This window comes from Pongo pygmaeus, chromosome 12 (assembly GCF_028885625.2).
Source record: "Pongo pygmaeus isolate AG05252 chromosome 12, NHGRI_mPonPyg2-v2.0_pri, whole genome shotgun sequence".
Lineage (NCBI taxonomy): Eukaryota > Metazoa > Chordata > Mammalia > Primates > Hominidae > Pongo > Pongo pygmaeus.
Window position 1 is genome coordinate 84654582 of NC_072385.2, and position 22037 is coordinate 84676618.

General features: G+C 40.6%; 1 protein-coding gene across 1 annotated transcript in view; it reads left to right on the forward strand.

The window, feature by feature from the left end:
- FSHR (follicle stimulating hormone receptor) overlaps positions 1-22037 on the forward strand; it is a 202359-nt gene that overhangs the window by 134163 nt on the left and 46159 nt on the right. The window contains exons 3-4 of the mRNA XM_054476352.2: positions 3481-3555; positions 6072-6146. Of these exons, the coding sequence (XP_054332327.1) occupies positions 3481-3555; positions 6072-6146 (150 nt within the window). The remainder of the gene's footprint in view (positions 1-3480; positions 3556-6071; positions 6147-22037) is intronic.

Genomic DNA, 22037 nt, shown 5'->3' on the forward strand with positions numbered 1-22037 from the left:
GAAGGCCTAGGGAGAGAGCTGTGACCCAGAGAGGCACGGCTAAAGGTATCCAGATACTATCTGGTCAGCAGACCAAATATTTGTGTGTGTCACTTGCATGTCATACTCTGTATTAGTAAAATTCCCTGGAACAAAATCCTAAGTCATAGACAAGCTAGGCTGGGCTGTCACCTGCTGGACTTAGACATGTTGCCTGCAGAAAAGGTAGGGAAAGAATGCCACAAACTTCATCTCCTTCAATTTAGCAGATGATATTCATAGGCCTGAAGATTTCTTTTCCTTAGTCTACCCTTCGATCCATTCATTCATCCAGTAATCATTTATTGAGCACTAACTACATATCAGCTTATCACTGGATGCTAGAGATACAAAAACAGATGAATTAGACAATGACCAAAAAAAAGCAATGACAAAACATGGTAGTGATTCCTTTAAGTGAGAAATGAAAAAGATCTTGTGAGAAGCTAGACAATAGGAAAACTTCAATGCTGGTAAAGGAGGGCTTTTCAGAGGGAATGCAGATTTTTCTAAACCAACTACTTCATTCTCCTGGAGCTCCTCTATCACACTCTGCATATCCACCTATGAATATGTACATTGGGTCAAAAAGTCTGGTAGCATATTATTACTATTTCCCTAAAGAACCTTGCAGTACAAAGTATGACCAGCACCTGGGCTATTAGAAATGCAGGACCTCAGGCCCCACTCAAGACCTTCCCAATGAGAATCTGCATTCTAAAAAGATCTCCAGGTGATCCTCATGTGTGTTAACATTTGAGAAGCGCTGTCCTAGAAGGTGAGGAAAGGAAAGACTCATCTCTGAAAATTGTCTTCTACAGAGCTTCTGTGCTTGAGGATGAAGTCTCCTTGCACTGTTCTGGAAAAGACTTGACAAATGATCTCATCGTATCCCCTTATTTTACAACAAAGGATCCAAGGCCCAGAGGGGTGCTCAATATGGCACGGGAGGCAGGGAGGGTAGAAGAAAGTGTGTGAGCCCTTCTGTCAGCCACAGTTGGTCCCTCATACAGGTGGGACCATTTATTAATGTGGAGACCAAAATACCAACCTCACAAGCATGTCAAAAGGATTACAGAGTATGTAGGTAAAGTGGCTGATAAACAGTAAACACCCAATAAATTATAATAGTAATAACTAGAGACAGAATTAGGTTAGATTGGAATAAGAAGTCTAAATTTCTCAGTGAAGGACTTTTCTACCCTGTTCACCTGCCCCCAACCCTCGTCTGGCCAAAGGCATCCCCCTACCCAACCCTAACACCTGGTACTGTCTTTGAAGTTAAGACTGTCAAATATGGACTACTTTCTGAAATCACTAATTTAGAAGTGTTTCTTTACTTTGTTTGTTCTAATAATTTCTAGTTCTTTTTGAAAAACAAATCCAGATAAGGGAATTCTCAGTATGTGAATTTTGGCAAGGACATATGTCTCTACAAGTGGCGACCAAATGTACTGCTAACTGCTAGTGAACCTGGAAATAGCTTTTGGAGGAGACGGCCCTATTTGCATTTGAGCCCTTCCTGTTAGCTAGCCTTTGCCTGCATGCCTTATTCTCTACCTGTGCCGTTCTTTCACTCTACTGCATTCAAATGAAGGCCTTCTTCTTCATCCCTTTCCCCCTCCTTCTCAATTCTGTACCTCTCAGAACTCCCTGTACTTACAGGATAAAGAGTGAAATAATAAATGGCCAATAGCCAGCATGATGTTCATTCATATATATACATATATATATATATATAGAGAGAGAGAGAGAGAGAGAGAAAGAAAGAAACACATACCCCACCCTTATTTATATTCAACTGTGCAAATGGTGAGGACTTTAATTTACCAAATAAATCATAAAAGATGTTATTGTGGAATAAGAGGAGCTCTTCTCACAAAATGTCTCCTCATTCATGGGGGCTTCTGAGAAATGGCCCTGCCACCACTAGGATAACAAGCCACAGATGTCACCAGCCCCCTGGTCACAGATGCAGCAGTCACAGATGCACCAGCAGACTGCTGCTGCTCATAGTCACACTTCCCCTCCCCCATGGGCTTTCTTTTTTCCCTCCCCTCCAGGCCTTTCTCTGATCAAGAGCCTTTCTAGAACTCTTCTGCTAAATCCTAGGCCAGCAGACAGCACTTCTACCTCAGCCAGTTTGAATGCATGCTGCCTGTGAGATTTCTTGAGACACTCAGCTGCCGCATTAAAACTGCATAAGAGTCTTCCTCAGGAGGCCTAATAATAGCACATTTCATCTGTGAGACACTTTATAAATATTAACTGATTAAGCTGCCCTCTCTCCTCACAACCTCTGAGCTTCTGCCTAGTGGACTTAATTCTCTTCTGCCCTCAAATGATTCTGGGAGAAAAAAACGCTGAGACCTGAGGAATCTTTTCTGTGTACTCTAGGCCAAGACATCATTAATGGCAATGGCCTTGCAACAACCTCCATCTAAGTAATGGCGTGGAGTGGAAACGGATCTAAATCTATGTTTATTTTATTATTTTTCTTAATTTTTAAGTTCCAGGGTACATGTGCAGGATGTGCAGGTTTGTTACATAGGTAAATGTGTGTCATGGTGGTTTGCTGCACCTATCAACTCATCACCTAGGTATTAAGCCCAGCATGCATTAGCTATTTTTCCTAATGCTCTCCCTCCCTCAATCCTACCCCCTGACCGGCCCCAGTGTGTGTTGTTCCCCTCCCTGTGTTCATGTGTTCTCATTGTTCAGCTCCCACTTATAAGTGAGAATATGTGGTGTTTGGCCTTCTGTTCCTACGTTAGACATTAATGGGGCCAACAAACATATGTGTATTTTAAAAGAGACTGGATTGAAGTTCTCATCTCTCAAAGCCAGATTAGCAGAGAGAAAACAACTCCACGATCTAGGGCAGTGTCACTGAACTACAGCCAATGGGTCAAATCCAGCCTGACACCTGTTTTTATGAATAAAGTTTTATTGGAACACAGTCAGGCTAATTCATTCATGTGTTACCTTTGGTTACATTTGGGCTACAATGTCAATTGGGCAGTTGTGATAGAGACCAAATACCACAGCAAGGGCAAAAAAGTATTTACTATCTAGCCCTGTAAAAAAAAAAAAAAAAAAAAAAAAAAAAAAAAAAAGTTTACTGACCCGTGGTCTAGGGAACTTAAATTTTGTTCTCATCCTGTATATTCCCTAAATATCTTTAAGCAAATCTCTTCCTTCCTGGACCTCACTTTCTACATCCATAGACTGGATAATCTCCAAGGTGAGCCACAGCCTTCGACTTTTTCTCCTCTTGTTTTGTAAGTGTTAGCCTCTAGTATGTTCGTTTTGTCTCATTACTACAGCTGACTTCTTTAATGGCAGGAAAGGAGTTTTGTGTGTCTCATGAATCCTCCCAGACACAAGGCTCTATGCTGAGCCCTAAAAATATTCAAGGAGTGTAACTGAACTGGCTTGACTTATATATTTTTTTCTCCACAGAGAGATCTCTCAGAATGATGTCTTGGAGGTGATAGAGGCAGATGTGTTCTCCAACCTTCCCAAATTACATGAAATGTAAGGAAGAAGCTTGGGGGATTTGCTCATGGCCATTCTTGAAAAAACCCTTAAAGTTCTTCTATATTCCTGGGAGGCCCTGGCTCTGCCATGGCCTCAGATCCCTAGATTGTCATTATAAGATGTCAAAATCAGCCTAAAAGGCACTGTAATATGTCTCTATCTGGTGACCTAGGCACAAGCTCAGAGCCTAGTCTCATCCTGTTGCCTGCCTGTCAACATTTTTTGCATCATAGACCCAAGAACTTTGCCCAGTGACTATGTGCAAGCACCTCTATGTCATCCTTCCATTCAAAGTTATTCCAGTCAAAGCCCAAAATAAGTCCCACATAATGTAGTTGAAGTTGATTAGTCCTGGTCTGACTACTGGCCTATGCCATATATTCACCATGAAACCTTGGCCAAGACAGATAACTATCTGAGACTTGGTTTTCTCATCCGTAAAACTGGAATAATAAAATTACATATGTCATAGGATTACCCTGATGAATAAAGGAGATAAATGTCAATTAAATCTAGCATATTAACTGGCCTAGAGTGTGTATGTTATAATGATCCTTGGTTCCTCTACTACTCCAGCCAAATTTACTTTCTCTTATTGATGTTCCAGTTTTACATAATAGCGCTGCTCACACAGATCCACTTCTGTTTCATCCCAGTTTATTATTACTATAAATTATTTCATAGAATCATAGAATGTCAAAGCCAGAAGAGACTTTAGAGACTAGTCAACAATTTTTCAAAGTATATTCTGTGTATCACTAAAAACTCAGGGAATTATTAGGTATTTTTTAAAAAGGAAAAGATTTATGGTCAAATAAGACTAGCAAATATTAGGTAAATAAAATTAGATAGGTTTCCTTCTTATAGGAAGACTTTTCAGAGTCTATAATATGCTAATACACATTTAGAATCTCCAAGAAGGATATTGTGTGTTTGTCAGCTAATGTCACTGCAAAGTTTTCTTTAGAGATTGTTGATTACCATCTCACAAAATCCCCATGGAACACATGTAAGAAAGCCAGTGAACTACCTCCTAATTTTACAGATGAAGAAGGAAAGGCACGGAGAAGTTGTAAGGCTTATCTAAGGTCATCTGTCCAAATCCACACGCAAATAAGAACTTGAACATTAATCTTTTGACTCTTTTGTATCTTTTTAACAAGGATGAATTTGTTTTTAGCATTTGCTAAATATCAGTAGGGAACAAATACACACACACACACACAGGTGTGTGTGTGTGCATGCACGTGTGTGTGAATTTCTTTAGTCTGTTCATTTGGCAATCCCCCTCTCCCTTTTACTTCCTTCTACCCACTCTGCCTCCTACCTTCATTTTTCCTCATTGCCTCTGCACTCTGCAACTGATGTTCACCCTCCCTCTCCCCATTACTTTCATGCTTCTTCCTTTCTTCTCTTTCTGCTTGGTCTAGTTGGGAAGAACCCACAGACATTATCAGAGAAATGAACCAAAGGGCAGCCAGCCCTCTGGGCAAGGTCAAGCAGGCATCCCTTGATACATTTCAATGGACAGTGAAGGTAGTGGTTTGGGTCTTTCATCTCTTCCTTGCACGAAGAGGTGCTCACCTCCATGTAGCACTGACTGTACTTAAAATGATTAATTGCCTGGTACTTAGATCTGGGTAGCTACAGGTTATAGCAACATAAAAGCTAATGAAACAGGGAGGAAGTAATTAACAGAGAGTATCTCTACAAATACACATTGATCCAGCAAGACAAGGAAAGGGCAGGCTCTTTGTGTTGGAATCCAAATGTGAACATGCTCATTTCCAGACTGTTGATCAAGACACAGCACAAGCCAACATAGGGCAGAAGTCACCCCTTTCCATGAGCTCTGAGTGAGCAGCCTCAGTCTACTACATAAAGGGAATCAATGGCCATTCCCAGCTACTGTATGCTTGGATTTCATGCTTAAAAGCAAAAAGATATCGATTGTTTTTCTCCCAACTTTCTTTTTCTTTGCCATTTCACTCTCTTTTCCTCCAATATCTTTTTGCCCCTCACTTTTTCCTTCCTTATCTTCTTTTCACCTCTTTTCCATTTTTCATAGCTCTTTTTCATTACTTTCATTGCTTTTTCTCTTGCCTCTCGACCAGACAAACACTCATTTCGCCATATTAGTCTCATTCCTAACCTCTTAGCCTCCTCCAACCCTGGGAGATTCTTACTGGTTAAAGATGCAGCTCTGCTCAGGGTGACGAGAACTCACCCAGCCAAAGCTCTGTTTGCCTCCAGTGGACAGGGCCCAGGTAATGAGAATGAAACAGCAGGGAGACAGGGTTAATATTTAGTTTGCACAGCTTAGTGTAATAAAAGGCACTGCATGCTCCCTCAATATTTATTGAAATGATGGATGGATAGATGGATGGATGGATGAATAGATGGGTGGATGAGTGGATGGGATGAATGATTTATTATGTACTCGGTAAAATGTGAAAAATACTGCAGCATTCCTTACCATCAAGATCACTAGCATGTTTTTTCTTCTTTTACAGAAGAATTGAAAAGGCCAACAACCTGCTCTACATCAACCCTGAGGCCTTCCAGAACCTTCCCAACCTTCAATATCTGTAAGAACTCATGTAGTTTGGTACCCCCACTATGATTAAATAGTGCAAGCCTATTTTACTAAAAGGCCCACTTGATACTCTGGGGAGCAATTACTTTTGATCAAGGATGGTGGTAGGGGGAAGAAGTGGAGGTGGAGAGATACTTGGTGATGGATTTTAGTTTAATGAGCAAATTCTACTAACATAATTGTATCTTGTTTTCATTTGCAAAAACAGACATAAGAAATGCCATTTGCATTAATGGGATGGTCACATGGACCTCTTACAGAACTCAGTCATAATTTAGTGTTAATGAGATGCAGCCAAAATTTCTGCTAGCATTTAGCTTGTGACCTTGACTTCAAAGCCATTGTCTCTCTTGTTCTGCATATATGCATTTTTCCCTTGATAAATTACAGCATTTTATTTTGTTTATTTTGTATGTTTTGGTTAATAACACACATGGTATTTTATCAGCAGAGATTCCTAGTGTTTCAGCTGTATGCTTTGGGCCTGCCCCTATCAGCAAAAGCACTGCTTCCTCCACTCAAATGGCTTTCAGATTAGCTGAGGGCTTGACAGAGCCATGAGTGTTATAATGGGACCCCACAAAATAACAGATAAGAATTTGGTCTCTGGAGTTAAACTTTCTGGGTTCATTTACCAGCTACTGATCATAGGTATGGACTTAACCTCGCATATTGTTTCCTCATCAAGAGAATGGAAATAATAATCCTTGCATATCTGTTATCTATTAGCATCATAATCATACATAACCAACCAACCACTACCCAAAGATAGAGGCTTAAAGCAACAACTACTTGTCATTTTTTATCTGTCCGTGAGTTGATCAGTGGAATGGTTCTGCTGATCTGGACTCGGTCAGCCTGACCTCAGCTAAGTTCATTCATACATCTATTGTTAATTGGCAGGTCAACTGGAGGTTGGTCACTCTGGATGGCCTCAATTGGGATGATTCAGCCCTCCTCTAAGAGGCACTCATTTCTAGCAGGGTGGCACAGTAGGCTTGTTTTCATGGTAATCCCAGGGTTCTAAGAGAGACAGCTGAAGATTGCAAGCATCTTAAGGCCAAGATCCTGAACTAGCACACTATCTCTTCTGATGCATTCTATTAACCAAAACAATTCACTGAATCATCCAGATTCAAAAGGTGAAGATGCTACTTCTTGATGGGAAAAGCTGCAAAGCCACAACACAAGAGATAGGGAAGGATACAGAATTGAAGCCACTTTTTGAAGCCACTTTTGCAATCAGTTTAAAGTATTTAAACATTTTTGTACTGCTCCTCTGATAGTAGATGCTCAGTAAATATTAGCTATTAATATGATTCTGTGCCTAAATTTTCATTCATAAGAACTGGACTTAACAGGTATAATAAGAAACACTGGGCCATCATGTGCCTTAGCTCTCTGAATGAGAACTGAGGTAATAAAAGACTTAATAGAAGACAGTCCATATGACCTGGAACTTCTGCTCTCTGACAGGTACCCCAGAAAGGGTCTGAAAAAGAAACAAGGTCATCTGCTTCTAAGTTACTGTCAGAGGTAGGCTGGCTTCATGGGCACACAAGTGCAGTTGTATAGGCCTTTGTGCTCAGGAGGGCCCCCACACTCAGAGGACTGCTGGGTTTCATTCTCTGCTGTTACCATCTTGAAATGCTTAAACAAGAGGCTCTGCATTTTCATTTACACTGCATCCCACAAATTACGTAGCCAGTCCTGCTTAGAGGTTAGGGTTATGAGCTCTTCTACTTTCAGGCTTGGGAGTCTTGATCTCTAAGTTGATCATGTTCCTTAGGGACAGAATCTTTGCTATGCTCTCTGCAGATGCTAACATGCCTAGGCACATAGCAGTAGAGGAAATATGTGACAACAGAAAAAGTGTGAACCTCAGAATCAGAAAATCTAGGGCTTCATCCTGACTCCATCATTCAATAGTTGAGAAATCTTGGGCCAATCACTGGACTTCTGAGAGATGCACAAGATTTAGATATGAGAGGGAGGAGCCAAGATGGCCGAATAGGAACAGCTCCGGTCTACAGCTCCCAGCGCGAGCCACGCAGAAGACGGGTGATTTCTGCATTTCCATCTGAGGTACCGTGTTCATCTCACTAGGGAGTGCCAGACAGTGGGCGCAGGTCAGTGGGTGAGTGCACCGTGCGCCAGCCGAAGCAGGGGCGAGGCATTGCCTCACTCGGGAAGCACAAGGGGTCAGGGAGTTCCCTTTCCAGGGGTGGCAGATGGCACCTGGAAAATCGGGCCACTCCCACCCGAATACTGTGCTTTTCCGACGGGCTTAGGAAACGGTGCACCAGGAGATTATAGCCTGCACCTGGCTCAGAGGGTCCTACGCCCATGGAGTCTCGCTGATTGCTAGCACAGCAGTCTGAGATCAAACAGCAAGTCGGCAGCGAGGCTGGGGGAGGGGCGCCCGCCATTGCCCAGGCTCGCTTAGGTAAACAAAGCAGCCGGGAAGCTTGAACTGGGTGGAGCCCACCACAGCTCAAGGAGGCCTGCCTGCCTCTGTAGGCTCCACCTCTGGGGGCAGGGCACAGACAAACAAAAAGACAGCAGTAACCTCTGCAGACTTAAATGTCCCTGTCTGACAGCTGTGAGGAGAGCAGTGGTTCTCCCAGCACACAGCTGGAGATCTGAGAACGGGCTGACTGCCTCCTCAAGTGGGTCCCTGACCCCTGACCCCCGAACAGCCTAACTGGGAGGCACCCCCCAGCAGGGGCAGACTGACACCTCACACGGCCGGCCAGGTACTCCAACAGACCTGCAGCTGAGGGTTCTGTCTGTTAGAAGGAAAACTAACAGAAAGGACATCCACACCAAAAACCCATCTGTACATCACCATCATCAAAAGACCAAAAGTAGATAAAACCACAAAGATGGGGAAAAAACAGAGCAGAAAAACTGGAAACTCTAAAAACCAGAGTACCTCTCCTCCTCCAAAGGAACGCAGTTCCTCACCAGCAACGGAACAAAGCTGGACGGAGAATGACTTTGACGAGCTGAGAGAAGAAGGCTTCAGACGATCAAATTACTCCGAGCTACGGGAGGATATTCAAACCAAAGGCAAAGAAGTTGAAAACTTTGAAAAAAATGTAGAAGAATGTATAACTAGAATAACCAATACAGAGAAGTGCTTAAAGGAGCTGATGGAGCTGAAAACCAAGGCTCGAGAACTACGTGAAGAATGCAGAAGCCTCAGGAGCCGATGCGATCAAATGGAAGAAAGGGTATCAGCCCTGGAAGATGAAATGAATGAAATGAAGCGAGAAGGGAAGTTTAGAGAAAAAAGAATAAAAAGAAACGAGCAAAGCCTCCAAGAAATGTGGGACTATGTGAAAAGACCAAATCTACGTCTGATTGGTATACCTGAAAGTGACGGGGAGAATGGAAACAAGTTGGAAAACACTCTGCAGGATATTATCCAGGAGAACTTCCCCAATCTAGCAAGGCAGGCCAACATTCAGATTCAGGAAATACAGAGAACGCCACAAAGATACTCCTCGAGAAGAGCAACTCCAAGACACATAATTGTCAGATTCACCAAAGTTGAAATGAAGGAAAAAATGTTAAGGGCAGCCAGAGAGAAAGGTCGGGTTACCATCAAAGGGAAGCCCATCAGACTAACAGCAGATCTCTCGGCAGAAACCCTACAAGCCAGAAGAGAGGGGGGGCCAATATTCAACATTCTTAAAGAAAAGAATTTTCAACCCAGAATTTCATATCCTGCCAAACTAAGCTTCATAAGTGAAGGAGAAATAAAATACTTTACAGACAAGCAAATGCTGAGAGATTTTGTCACCACCAGGCCTGCCCTAAAAGAGCTCCTGAAGGAAGCACTAAACATGGAAAGGCACAACCGGTACCAGCCACTGCAAAATCATACCGAAATGTAAAGACCATCGAGACTAGGAAGAGACTGCATCAACTAATGAGCAAAATATCCAGCTAACATCATAATGACAGGATCAAATTCACACATAACAATATTAACTTTAAATGTAAATGGACTAAATGCTCCAATTAAAAGACACAGACTGGCAAATTGGATAAAGACTCAAGACCCATCAGTGTGCTGTATTCAGGAAACCCATCTCACATGCAGAGACACACATAGGCTCAAAATAAAAGGATGGAGGAAGATCTACCAAGCAAATGGAAAACAAAAAAAGGCAGGGGTTGCAATCCTAGTCTCTGATAAAACAGACTTTAAACCAACAAAGATCAAAAGAGACAAAGAAGGCCATTACATAATGGTAAAGGGATTAATTCAACAAGAAGAGCTAACTATCCTAAATATATATGCACCCAATACAGGAGCACCCAGATTCATAAAGCAAGTCCTGAGTGACCTACAAAGAGACTTAGACTCCCACACATTAATAATGGGAGACTTTAACACCCCACTGTCAACATTAGACAGATCAACGAGACAGAAAGTCAACAAGGATACCCAGGAATTGAACTCAGCTCTGCACCAAGCAGACCTAATAGACATCTACAGAACTCTCCACCCCAAATCAACAGAATATACATTTTTTTCAGCACCACACCACACCTATTCCAAAATTGACCATATACTTGGAAGTAAAGCTCTCCTCAATAAATGTAAAAGAACAGAAATTGTAACAAACTGTCTCTCAGATCACAGTGCAATCAAGCTAGAACTCAGGATTAAGAATCCCACTCAAAACCGCTCAACTACATGGAAACTGAACAACCTGCTCCTGAATGACTACTGGGTACATAACGAAATGAAGGCAGAAATAAAGATGTTCTTTGAAACCAATGAGAACCAAGACACAACATACCAGAATCTCTGGGATGCATTCAAAGCAGTGTGTAGAGGGAAATTGATAGCACTAAATGCCCACAAGAGAAAGCAGGAAAGATCCAAAATTGACACCCTAACATCACAATTAAAAGAACTAGAAAAGCAAGAGCAAACACATTCAAAAGCTAGCAGAAGGCAAGAAATAACTAAAATCAGAGCAGAACTGAAGGAAATAGAGACACAAAAAACCCTTCAAAAAATAAATGAATCCAGGAGCTGGTTTTTTGAAAGGATCAACAAAATTGATAGACCGCTAGCAAGATTAATAAAGAAAAAAAGAGAGAAGAATCAAATAGATGCAATAAAAAATGATAAAGGGGATATCACCACCGATCCCACAGAAATACAAACTACCATCAGAGAATATTACAAACACCTCTATGCAAATAAACTAGAAAATCTAGAAGAAATGGATAAATTCCTCAACACATACACCCTCCCAAGACTAAACCAAGAAGAAGTTGAATCTCTGAATAGACCAATAACAGGAGCTGAAATTGTGGCAATAATCAATAGCTTACCAACCAAAAAAAGTCCAGGACCAGATGGGTTCACAGCCGAATTCTACCAGAGGTACAAGGAGGAGCTGGTACCATTCCTTCTGAAACTATTCCAATCAATAGAAAAAGAGGGAATCCTCCCTAACTCATTTTATGAGGCCAGCATCATCCTGATACCAAAGCTGGGCAGAGACACAACAAAAAAAGAGAATTTTAGACCAATATCCTTGATGAACATTGATGCAAAAATCCTCAATAAAATACTGGCAAACAGAATCCAGCAGCACATCAAAAAGCTTATCCACCATGATCAAGTGGGCTTCATCCCTGGGATGCAAGGCTGGTTCAATATACGCAAATCAATAAATGTAATCCAGCATATAAACAGAACGAAAGACAAAAACCACATGATTATCTCAATAGATGCAGAAAAGGCCTTTGACAAAATTCAACAACCCTTCATGCTAAAAACTCTCAATAAATTAGGAATTGATGGGACGTATCTCAAAATAATAAGAGCTATCTATGACAAACCCACAGCCAATATCATACTGAATGGGCAAAAACTGGAAGCATTCCCTTTGAAAACTGGCACAAGACAGGGATGCCCTCTCTCACCACTTCTATTCAACATAGTGTTGGAAGTTCTGGCCAGGGCAATTAGGCAGGAGAAGGAAATAAAGGGTATTCAATTAGGAAAAGAGGAAGTCAAATTGTCCCTGTCTGCAGATGACATGATAGTATATCTAGAAAACCCCATTGTCTCAGCCCAAAATCTCCTTAAGCTGATAAGCAACTTCAGCAAAGTCTCAGGATACAAAATCAATGTGCAAAAATCACAAGCATTCTTATACATCAATAACAGACAAACAGAGAGCCAAATCATGAGTGAACTCCCATTCACAATTGCTTCAAAGAGAATAAAATACCTAGGAATCCAACTTACAAGGGATGTGAAAGACCTCTTCAAGGAGAACTACAAACCACTGCTCAAGGAAATAAAAGAGGATACAAACAAATGGAAGAACATTCCATGCTCATGGGTAGGAAGAATCAATATCATGAAAATGGCCATCCTTCCCAAGGTAATTTACAGATTCAATGCCATCCCCATCAAGTTACCAATGACTTTCTTCACAGAACTGGAAAAAACTACTTTAAAGTTCATATGGAACCAAAAAAGAGCCCGCATCGCCAAGTCAATCCTAAGCCAAAAGAACAAAGCTGGAGGCATCACACTACCTGACTTCAAACTATACTACAAGGCTACAGTAACCAAAACAGCATGGTACTGGTACCAAAACAGAGATATAGATCAATGGAACAGAACAGAGCCGTCAGAAATAATGCCACATATCTACAACTATCTGATCTTTGACAAAGCTGACAAAAACAAGAAATGGGGAAAGGATTCCCTATTCAATAAATGGTGCTGGGAAAACTGGCTAGCCGTATGTAGAAAGCTGAAACTGGATCCCTTCCTTACACCTTATACAAAAATCAATTCAAGATGGATTAAAGACTTAAACGTTAGACCTAAAACCATAAAAACCCTAGAAGAAAACCTAGGCATTACCATTCAGGACATAGGCATGGGCAAGGACTTCATGTCTAAAACACCAAAAGCAATGGCAACAAAAGCCAAAATTGACAAATGGGATCTAATTAAACTCAAGAGCTTCTGCACAGCAAAGGAAACTACCATCAGAGTGAACAGGCAACCTACAAAATGGGAGAAAATTTTCGCAACCTACTCATCTGACAAAGGGCTAATATCCAGAATCTACAATGAACTCCAACAAATTTACAAGAAAAAAACAAACAACCCCATCAAAAAGTGGGCGAAGGACATGAACAGACACTTCTCAAAAGAAGACATTTATGCAGCCAAAAAACACATGAAAAAATGCTCACCATCACTGGCCATCAGAGAAATGCAAATCAAAACCACAATGAGATACCATCTCACACCAGTTAGAATGGCAATCATTAAAAAGTCAGGAAACAACAGGTGCTGGAGAGGATGTGGAGAAATAGGAACACTTTTACACTGTTGGTGGGACTGTAAACTAGTTCAACCCTTGTGGAAGTCAGTGTGGCAATTCCTCAGGGATCTAGAACTAGAAATTCCATTCGACCCAGCCATCCCATTACTGGGTATATACCCAAAGGACTATAAATCATGCTGCTATAAAGACACATGCACACGTATGTTTACTGCCGCATTGTTCACAATAGCAAAGACTTGGAACCAACCCAAATGTCCAACAATGATAGACTGGATTAAGAAAATGTGGCACATATACACCATGGAATACTATGCAGCCATAAAAAATGATGAGTTCATGTCCTTTGTAGGGACATGGATGAAATTGGAAATCATCATTCTCAGTAAACTATCGCAAGAACAAAAAACCAAACACCGCATATTCTCACTCATAGGTGGGAATTGAACAATGAGAACACATGGACACAGGAAGAGGAACATCACACTTTGGGGACTGTTGTGGGGTGGGGGGAGGGGGGAGGGATAGCATTGGGAGATATACCTAATGCTAGATGACGAGTTGGTGGGTGCAGCGCACCAGCATGGCACATGTATACATATGTAACTTACCTGCACATTGCGCACATGTACCATAAAACCTAAAGTATAATAATAATAATAAAAGAAAAAAAAAAAGAAAGAAAAAAAAAAAGAAAAAAAGATAACAGTAAACCAACTGTTGAGTTTAGTTTACATTATCATACCAGTATAAATGTCTTTATTTTGATAAATGTACCATGGCAATGTACATTTTTAACTCTAGGGGAACCTGGGTAAGAGGTATGCAAGAACTCTGTACTCTTTTTGCAAGTCTTTTGTAAATTTAAAATTATTTCAAAGTCCATTTGAAATACAAATAAAAAAACATCAGGTGACCAGAAAAAAACAAAACAAAACAAAAAAAGATTTAGATATGAAACAAGATTTAGATATGAAAATGTTTTGTCAAATACAAAGTGCTCAACAACATTAATAAATGTATTTGTAGAATAATTATTTCTGGTCAAATACTCAAGGTCTACCAGCCCATCCTCAGGAAAATTCTAGTAAGTTGTCGAATAATTATGCTGCTGATTAAGACCTTCAGCTTTTACCCACAAATGCTTGGCAAGGGTTCAAAAAGAGGAAGGTGGAGCATGCCTTTGCATTTAAATGAACAGAATGGAAAAGAAACTATATATGAAAAACTATGAATTCAGAAGGACTGGAATCCAAATAGAACATTGATATTTATTAGCTAGCTGGTTAATTACTTTCTCTAAACCTCAGTTTGCTTATCTATAGAGTGGCTGTAAAAACCAAATAAGATTATGCCTTTAATAAAAAAAACTTTGCAAATTGTTTTTATATAAAAACTATACAGAACTATAGAAATATAAAATTATTAGTGCCTGTTACCCAGTTAGTTTCCTTCATTCTTTCTTCCTTTCTCCCAACTCCATCTCTCCCTTCCAGATCCTTCTATTCCTTTGTTTTAGAAAATGCCAAAGTGGAATATGGGCATCACAGAGCCTTCAGTGACAGAACAAATGCTCTCTAGGACATGGAGAGGCATCCCCAGCGACACTTTCATTCATAAACTACCACATATGGCTAATGCAAAGCACTCCTGCCAAGGACAAACCCAAGAAGAAAACCAGCTCTTCACACAGATATCCCTAGCCCATGATAATAATAGCATATCTGAGAATGGTGAATTGGAAACAGGTAAATGAGAAATGAGGAATCATTGCAAAATTTGAAACCAAAGGATTCAGAATTTGACCTCATTATTGGCCCACATCTTGCAGCCAGCACCATTTGTTCTTATTAATGAGGACCCCCTTGGCCCTTCCCTTAGGAGATGAGGGAAGGGGAGATACTTGAACTTGTAAGGATGTGGGCATGGAAAGCACAGCTCCAGACAGAGGAAGGGAGAGAGGGAGAACAGAGGAAATAGAGCTATGCCTTTGCCTCTGAAAAAGGCTGAAATCTGTGCCATCTGCCACTAAGTCCATCCTCCTCTTTGTATCTCTCTGTCTCACTTTGGGGTGTTGAGTAGTCCTCAGTCCTGTATCAAGTTCACACAAAGCTGGAGGTGACCAATTCCAGCCACATCTTTTTCTGAGAGAAGATTATTGTTCTCAGGGCATTTTAAACCTGCTCTCTAAGGAAAGAAAAGCACAAGAAAGGATTTGGAAGGGATTATGTCACTGTCGAGGAATTCTCCTTGATTGCTCTGAAAAATAACATATCATTTTCTTAGCCAGTTTGGGCTGCTCTAACAGACTACTGTAGCTTGTGTAGCTTAAACAATAAACATTTGTTTCTCATGGTCCTGGAGGCTAGAAGCCCAAGATCAGAATGCCAGCTGGCCAGTTCTTGGTAAGGGCCCTCTTCCTGGTTTACAGACAGCCATCTTCCCATTGTATCCTTACAATGTATATGCACATGGCCTTACCTTGGTGCATATACACAGAGAGAAAGAGAGATCCCATGTCTCTTCCTTTTTGTAAGGGCATTCATCCTATTGTGAGGGTCTTGACCTGATGATCTTATCTAACTCTAATCACCTTCCAGAGGCTCCACCCTTAAATATCATCACATTGAGGGTTAGGTTCCAACATATAAATTTGGGGAGGACACAAACGTTCAATTCATTGCAGTTATACAATTCTACACTGTACAAAATGTTTGCACATCCACTGCTATGTAGATCTCCCATTAGGGAGTTGAAATTAAGAGTTGTCTATCTTAAGGCTTTGACTTATTGCCCAGGGTGGACTTTTCCCAGCTATGTATATATATATATATATACAGCTATGTATATATATATATACATAGCTATGTGTGTGTATATATATATATATATATATATATATATATTCAGGGCTAAGACTCTAGCTCTTTGAAATATTTTCCAAACTGCTAAGAGGGATCACCTAAACTCATAGGTGGTCCTCTAAATCTGAAACATTTTGTCAGGGAAACAAAACCTAATTAAGCTTCCCCTTCACACTAGTTAGCTTGGGCTACCATAACAAAATACCATACGCTAAATAAATTAAACAACAGAAATTTATTTCTGACAGTTCTAGAGGCTGGGAAGTCCAAGAGGTACTGGCCAATTTGGTTCCTGGCTTGCAGACAGCTGCCTTCTCCCTGTGTCCTCAAATAGTACCAAGAGTGAGAGTGAGAAAGTAGGGGTTGGCGGGGGAAGATAGAGGAAGAGAGAGAGAGGGAGAGAGAGGTGGAGAGAAAGGAGAAAGAGAGACTTGAGCGAGCAAGAATGAGTTTCTGGTGTCTTATCTTATATGATGACAATAATCCTAACAGGTTTAGGGCCCTACACTTATGACCTCATTTAACCTTAATTACCTACCAGAAGTTCTATTTCCAAATATAGTTACAGTAGGGATTAGAGTTTTAACAATTGAGTTTTGAGAGGACACAATTCAGTCCATAGCATATCTTCCATGCTTATTTTCATCTGAGCAGGAGTCCTAACAGCTTTGTGATCCAGCAGCCAGGTAGAGGTAGATGGCAACTATTTCAGATATTCTTTGGGATGATGCACTACATGCTTCAAGACAAAGAAAAAACGCAAAATGGGTGAAGGTATTCAGTGGGGACCAGTAGGATTGAGTTGTTGTTTTGTTTCATTTTGTTTTTTTCTTAAGCCGGGATAAATATTAATCATCACAGCCACTGAAGCAGGAGATTACAAGGGGTAGGGGTGAGTTGCTATTTGACTTGAATGTCCTAATTGCTGCACACGCATACTTAAAAATGTTGTTCTGAAGTTCTCCCTGTTGATGCCATTTCATGCTGCTCATTTGATGGCACAGAATTCAAGACAACTAGAAATCAGTGCTCTTCATCAATGCCTTCATGTTTCACTGAGGAACCTTAAGTGGTTAGGAAAAAAAACTCATGAATAAAGAAATGTTCTTAACTTGAAGAATATGCATCAAAGGATTCATCTGGGTGGATTTTTTTTAAGTCAATATTGTGTTTACAGGCAATATTTCTTTCTTTACTGCTCTGCCTTCCTGGAGCTGACCTTCTGTGTGTGAAAGATTATCTATTGATCTGTAAATAAGGTTTACACAATATTTTCTTGCCTTTGCATCATGTCAAAGTAATTCTCAGGCAGCTGGATGTTTCTCTTTGCTGCTCAATAAACCATAATTCCATTTTAGCAAATCTTTCACACAGTGCTGTAAGCCCCACCCCCATGCCCCACCGACAACCATCTTCCACTCAGATGTGGGCCTGTTAGACCTCCTTATGATGCCTGTTAATGGCTACCATGACATCTGCTTTCTTCAGGTGGGAACAATTCCAGGAGATTCTTCACTGGGACTCCCCTCAGCAATCCAGGCTGTTTCTTTCCCAACCCTCAGCTAAGTCCCTCTCTCTCTTTTCTGTGTTTGTCCCTTAAATTTAATTTGGTAGGAGTATTAAAAGTAGCTTTACTGGTTAAAAAAGCTGAACTGCTTTTGGAGGTAGCATAGCAAAGGGACAGAGGGCAAGGAGTCAAGAGGCAGCTCAGAGTAGCAAGGAAGCACAAAGAATCCAGTGCCACCTGTCTGGGCACAGATCTCAGCTCCTTCCCTTTTTAGCTGCATAAGCTTGTATAATTGGCTTAATTTTGCTTTCTGAAAAGTAGGAATCTCGGAAAAAACTACTTTAAAGTTCATATGGAACCAAAAAAGAGCCCGCATCACCAAGTCAATCCTAAGCCAAAAGAACAAAGCTGGAGGCATCACGCTACCTGACTTCAAGCTATACTACAAGGCTACAGTAACCAAAACAGCATGGTACTGGTACCAAAACAGAGATATAGATCAATGGAACAGAACAGAGCTCTCAGAAATAACGCCACATATCTACAACTATCTGATCTTTGACGAACTTGAGAAAAACAAGCAATGGGGAGAGGATTCACTATTTAATAAATGGTGCTGGGAAAACTGGCTAGCCATATGTAGAAAGCTGAAACTGGATCCCTTCCTTACACCTTATACAAAAATTAATTCAAGATGGATTAAAGACCTAAAATGTTAGACCTAAACCCATAAAAACCCTAGAAGAAAACCTAGGCATTACCATTCAGGACATAGGCATGGCAAGGACTTCATGTCGAAAACACCAAAAGCAATGGCAACAAAAGCCAAAATTTACAAATGGGATCTCATTAAACTAAAGAGCTTCTGCACAGCAAAACAAATGACCATCAGAGTGAACAGGCAACCTACAAAATGGGGGAAAATTTTCGCAACCTACTCATCTGACAAAGGGCTGATATCCGGAATCTACAATGAACTCAAACAAATGTACAAGAAAAAAACAAACAACCCCACCAAAAAGTGGGCAAAGGACATGAACAGACACTTCCCAAAAGAAGACATTTATGCAGCCAAAAGACACGTGAAAAAATGCTCATCATCACTGGCCATCAGAGAAATGCAAATCAAAACCACAATGAGATACCATCTCACACCAGTTAGAATGGCAATCATTAAAAATTCAGGAAACAACAGGTGCTGGAGAGGATGTGGAGAAATAGGAACAGTTTTACACTGTTGGTGGGACTGTAAACTAGTTCAACCATTGTGGAAGTCAGTGTAGCGATTCCTCAGGGATCTAGAACTAGAAATACCATTTGACCCAGCCAACCCATTACTGGGTATATACCCAAAGGACTATAAATCATGCTGCTATAAAGACACATGCACGCGTATGTTTATTGCGGCACTATTCACAATAGCAAAGACTTGGAACCAACCCAGATGTCCAACAACGATAGACTGGATTAAGAAAATGTGGCATATATACACCATGGAATACTATGCAGCCATAAAAAATGATGAGTTCATGTCCTTTGTAGGGACATGGATGAAATTGGAAATCATCATTCTCAGTAAACTATCGCAAGGACAAAAAACCAAATACTGCATGTTCTCACTCATAGATGGGAATTGAACAATGAGAACACATGGACACAGGAAGGGGAACCTCACACTCTGGGGACTGTTGTGGAGTGGGAGGAGTGGGGAGGGATAGCATTAGGAGATATACCTAATGCTAAATGACGAGTTAGTGGGTGCAGCACAGCAGTATGGCACATGTATACATATGTAACTAACCTGCACATTGTGCACATGTACCCTAAAACTTAAAGTATAATAATAATAAATTTAAAAAAAGAAAAGTAGGAATCTTAACATTGCCTGCATCACCGAGTTGTGTTCATTGAGTTAAAACAAATGTTTAGACAAATGATCAACATTTAGAAAATTCACAACAAATGTTATCCATTCTTATTAAATTCCTGACCCTACCATTTACTCATTAAGGGTGCCCATGCAAGAGACTTCATCTCTTTGTACCTCAGCTCTCTCCTCTGCTTAAAAAAAAAAGGAAAAGAGAAAATTATAATAATTCCTACCTTTTAAGACTGGTGTAGGATTAAATGAGATACTGATTGTAAAACTTCTGGTATATTATCCAGTCACAATAAATGTTTCTGATTTGATGATATTCATGATGATGGCGGTGATGGTAGTGATGATGTCTCTTTTCCTTTCCATTATTCCTAAGGTTTCGAAGGCCTCTTTAACTGCTTCTTTAGGACAACATCTACCACTCAGCATTCTATCATGGAAATACATCATTCATGTTTCTCAAAAGACAAAAGGAGCCTTCTTACAGAACTCCTGACATATCCAAAAAGGTCCTTCCAAGAAGCAAAACTACATTATCCTGCACAATTCTAAAAGTTCTCAACCCTGCCTTTTATGTTTATTTTCAACACTAGTGGTCCATAAGCTCCCTTGCCATCCCCATTCAAAATAATTCCAGTTTTTTACACAAACAGCTGGTTGAATAATGCTTCCCATTTTTATGTTTATTTATAATTTAACACTTATCATCCTTTGTTGCATTTGAAACTCAACAATCCACAGGGTAGGCGGGACACACAGCCATTTTACAGGAGATATAAGCTGACTTGTCTATAGTACTTGGTTATAGGGCTCTTCTGACAGGAGGATGCAATGTCCCTACAGAATGAATCATTCTTATACTTTTGGTGCTTAGCTATGTTTACTTCTCTATGATGGTGGAAAAAGAGCCATACTTGGGCTCATTTTTAGAAGTTATGGTAGCCATGTGCATGGTGGAAAGGCCTGGTGGCTCCCCATTTCTCCTCCATCCTTTTTGAAGTGAATTGGCCAATCAGTAAGAACTCATTCACTCAGCCAATCATTCAACAATCAATTACTGAGGTCATAGTACACTCCAGGCTTTGTTGTAGCTATTAGTCTCTCCAACTAAAATGTAAGCTCTATAAGGGCAGAGGCTTCATTTGTCCTGTCAAACAATGTTGGATAATGTCAGGTGGTGATGGTGCTATGAAGAAAAATAAAGCAGGAAAAGTAGAGAGTCATGCTTTAGAAAGCGTGGTTGAGAAAGGATGGAAGGGATGGCTTGTGTGAGATATAGGAGATATCAATGGACAGCTCTCACTTCAAGGAGCTCAGTCCTTTGGGGAGAAAAGACTATCAAATGTTAACCCCTGGAAATAGCAATACCTCTGTAGAGCTGTGTGGCACTGATCGTGAGTGAGAAGACTGACCCTGTGCCTTAGGCCAGACTAGTCATGGAAAGCTTGTTGTGGGCTTCTTGGAGGTAACATAGCTGGAACTTGAGTGATAAATATGATTTGGAGAGACATAAAAGAAGAATAAATTTCCTGGGAAAGAAAGAAGTGAGTACTGTAAATGAATAGAATGAAATAGCCATGGAAATGATAAAGGATGTAAAGAAACTGAGTCCCAACTAAAAAGAAGGTGTGTACTGAGAAGGAGTATGACTAGATTTGGATGGATAGGGTTGGGTAAGATTGGGAGAAAAATTAAGGCAGAGAAGTTTAGGCCTAACACAGTAGTAAAAAATAAGTTATAACATATTCTTGAGCAGCAGAGTGACATAATGAGAATGATTTGGACTGTAAGCTGACCAGTAGAAGAGTACAGACTACACAATAGGGAGACCTGTTAAGGGTCATGTATTAGTCAGAGTTTTCTAGAGGGACAGAACTAATAGGTTAGATGTATACATAAAGGGGAGTTTATTAAGTAGTATTAACTCACACGATCACAAGGTCCCACAACAGGCCTGAGGAGCAAGGAAGCCAGTCTGAGTCCCAAAGCTGAAGAACTTGGAGTCTAATGTTCAAGGGCAGGAAGTATCCAGCATGGGAGAAAGATGTAGGCTGGGAGGCTAAGCCAGTCTAACCTTTTCACGTTTTTTCGGCCTGCTTTATAGTCTGGCCATGCTGGCAGCTGATTAGATGGTACCCACTCAGATTAAGGGTGAGTCTGCCTTTCCCAGCCCACTGACTCAAATGTTCATCTCCTTTGGTAACACCCTTACAATCACACCCAAGATCAATACTTTGCATCCTTCAATCCATTCAAGTTGGCACTCAATATTGACCATCACAGGGCA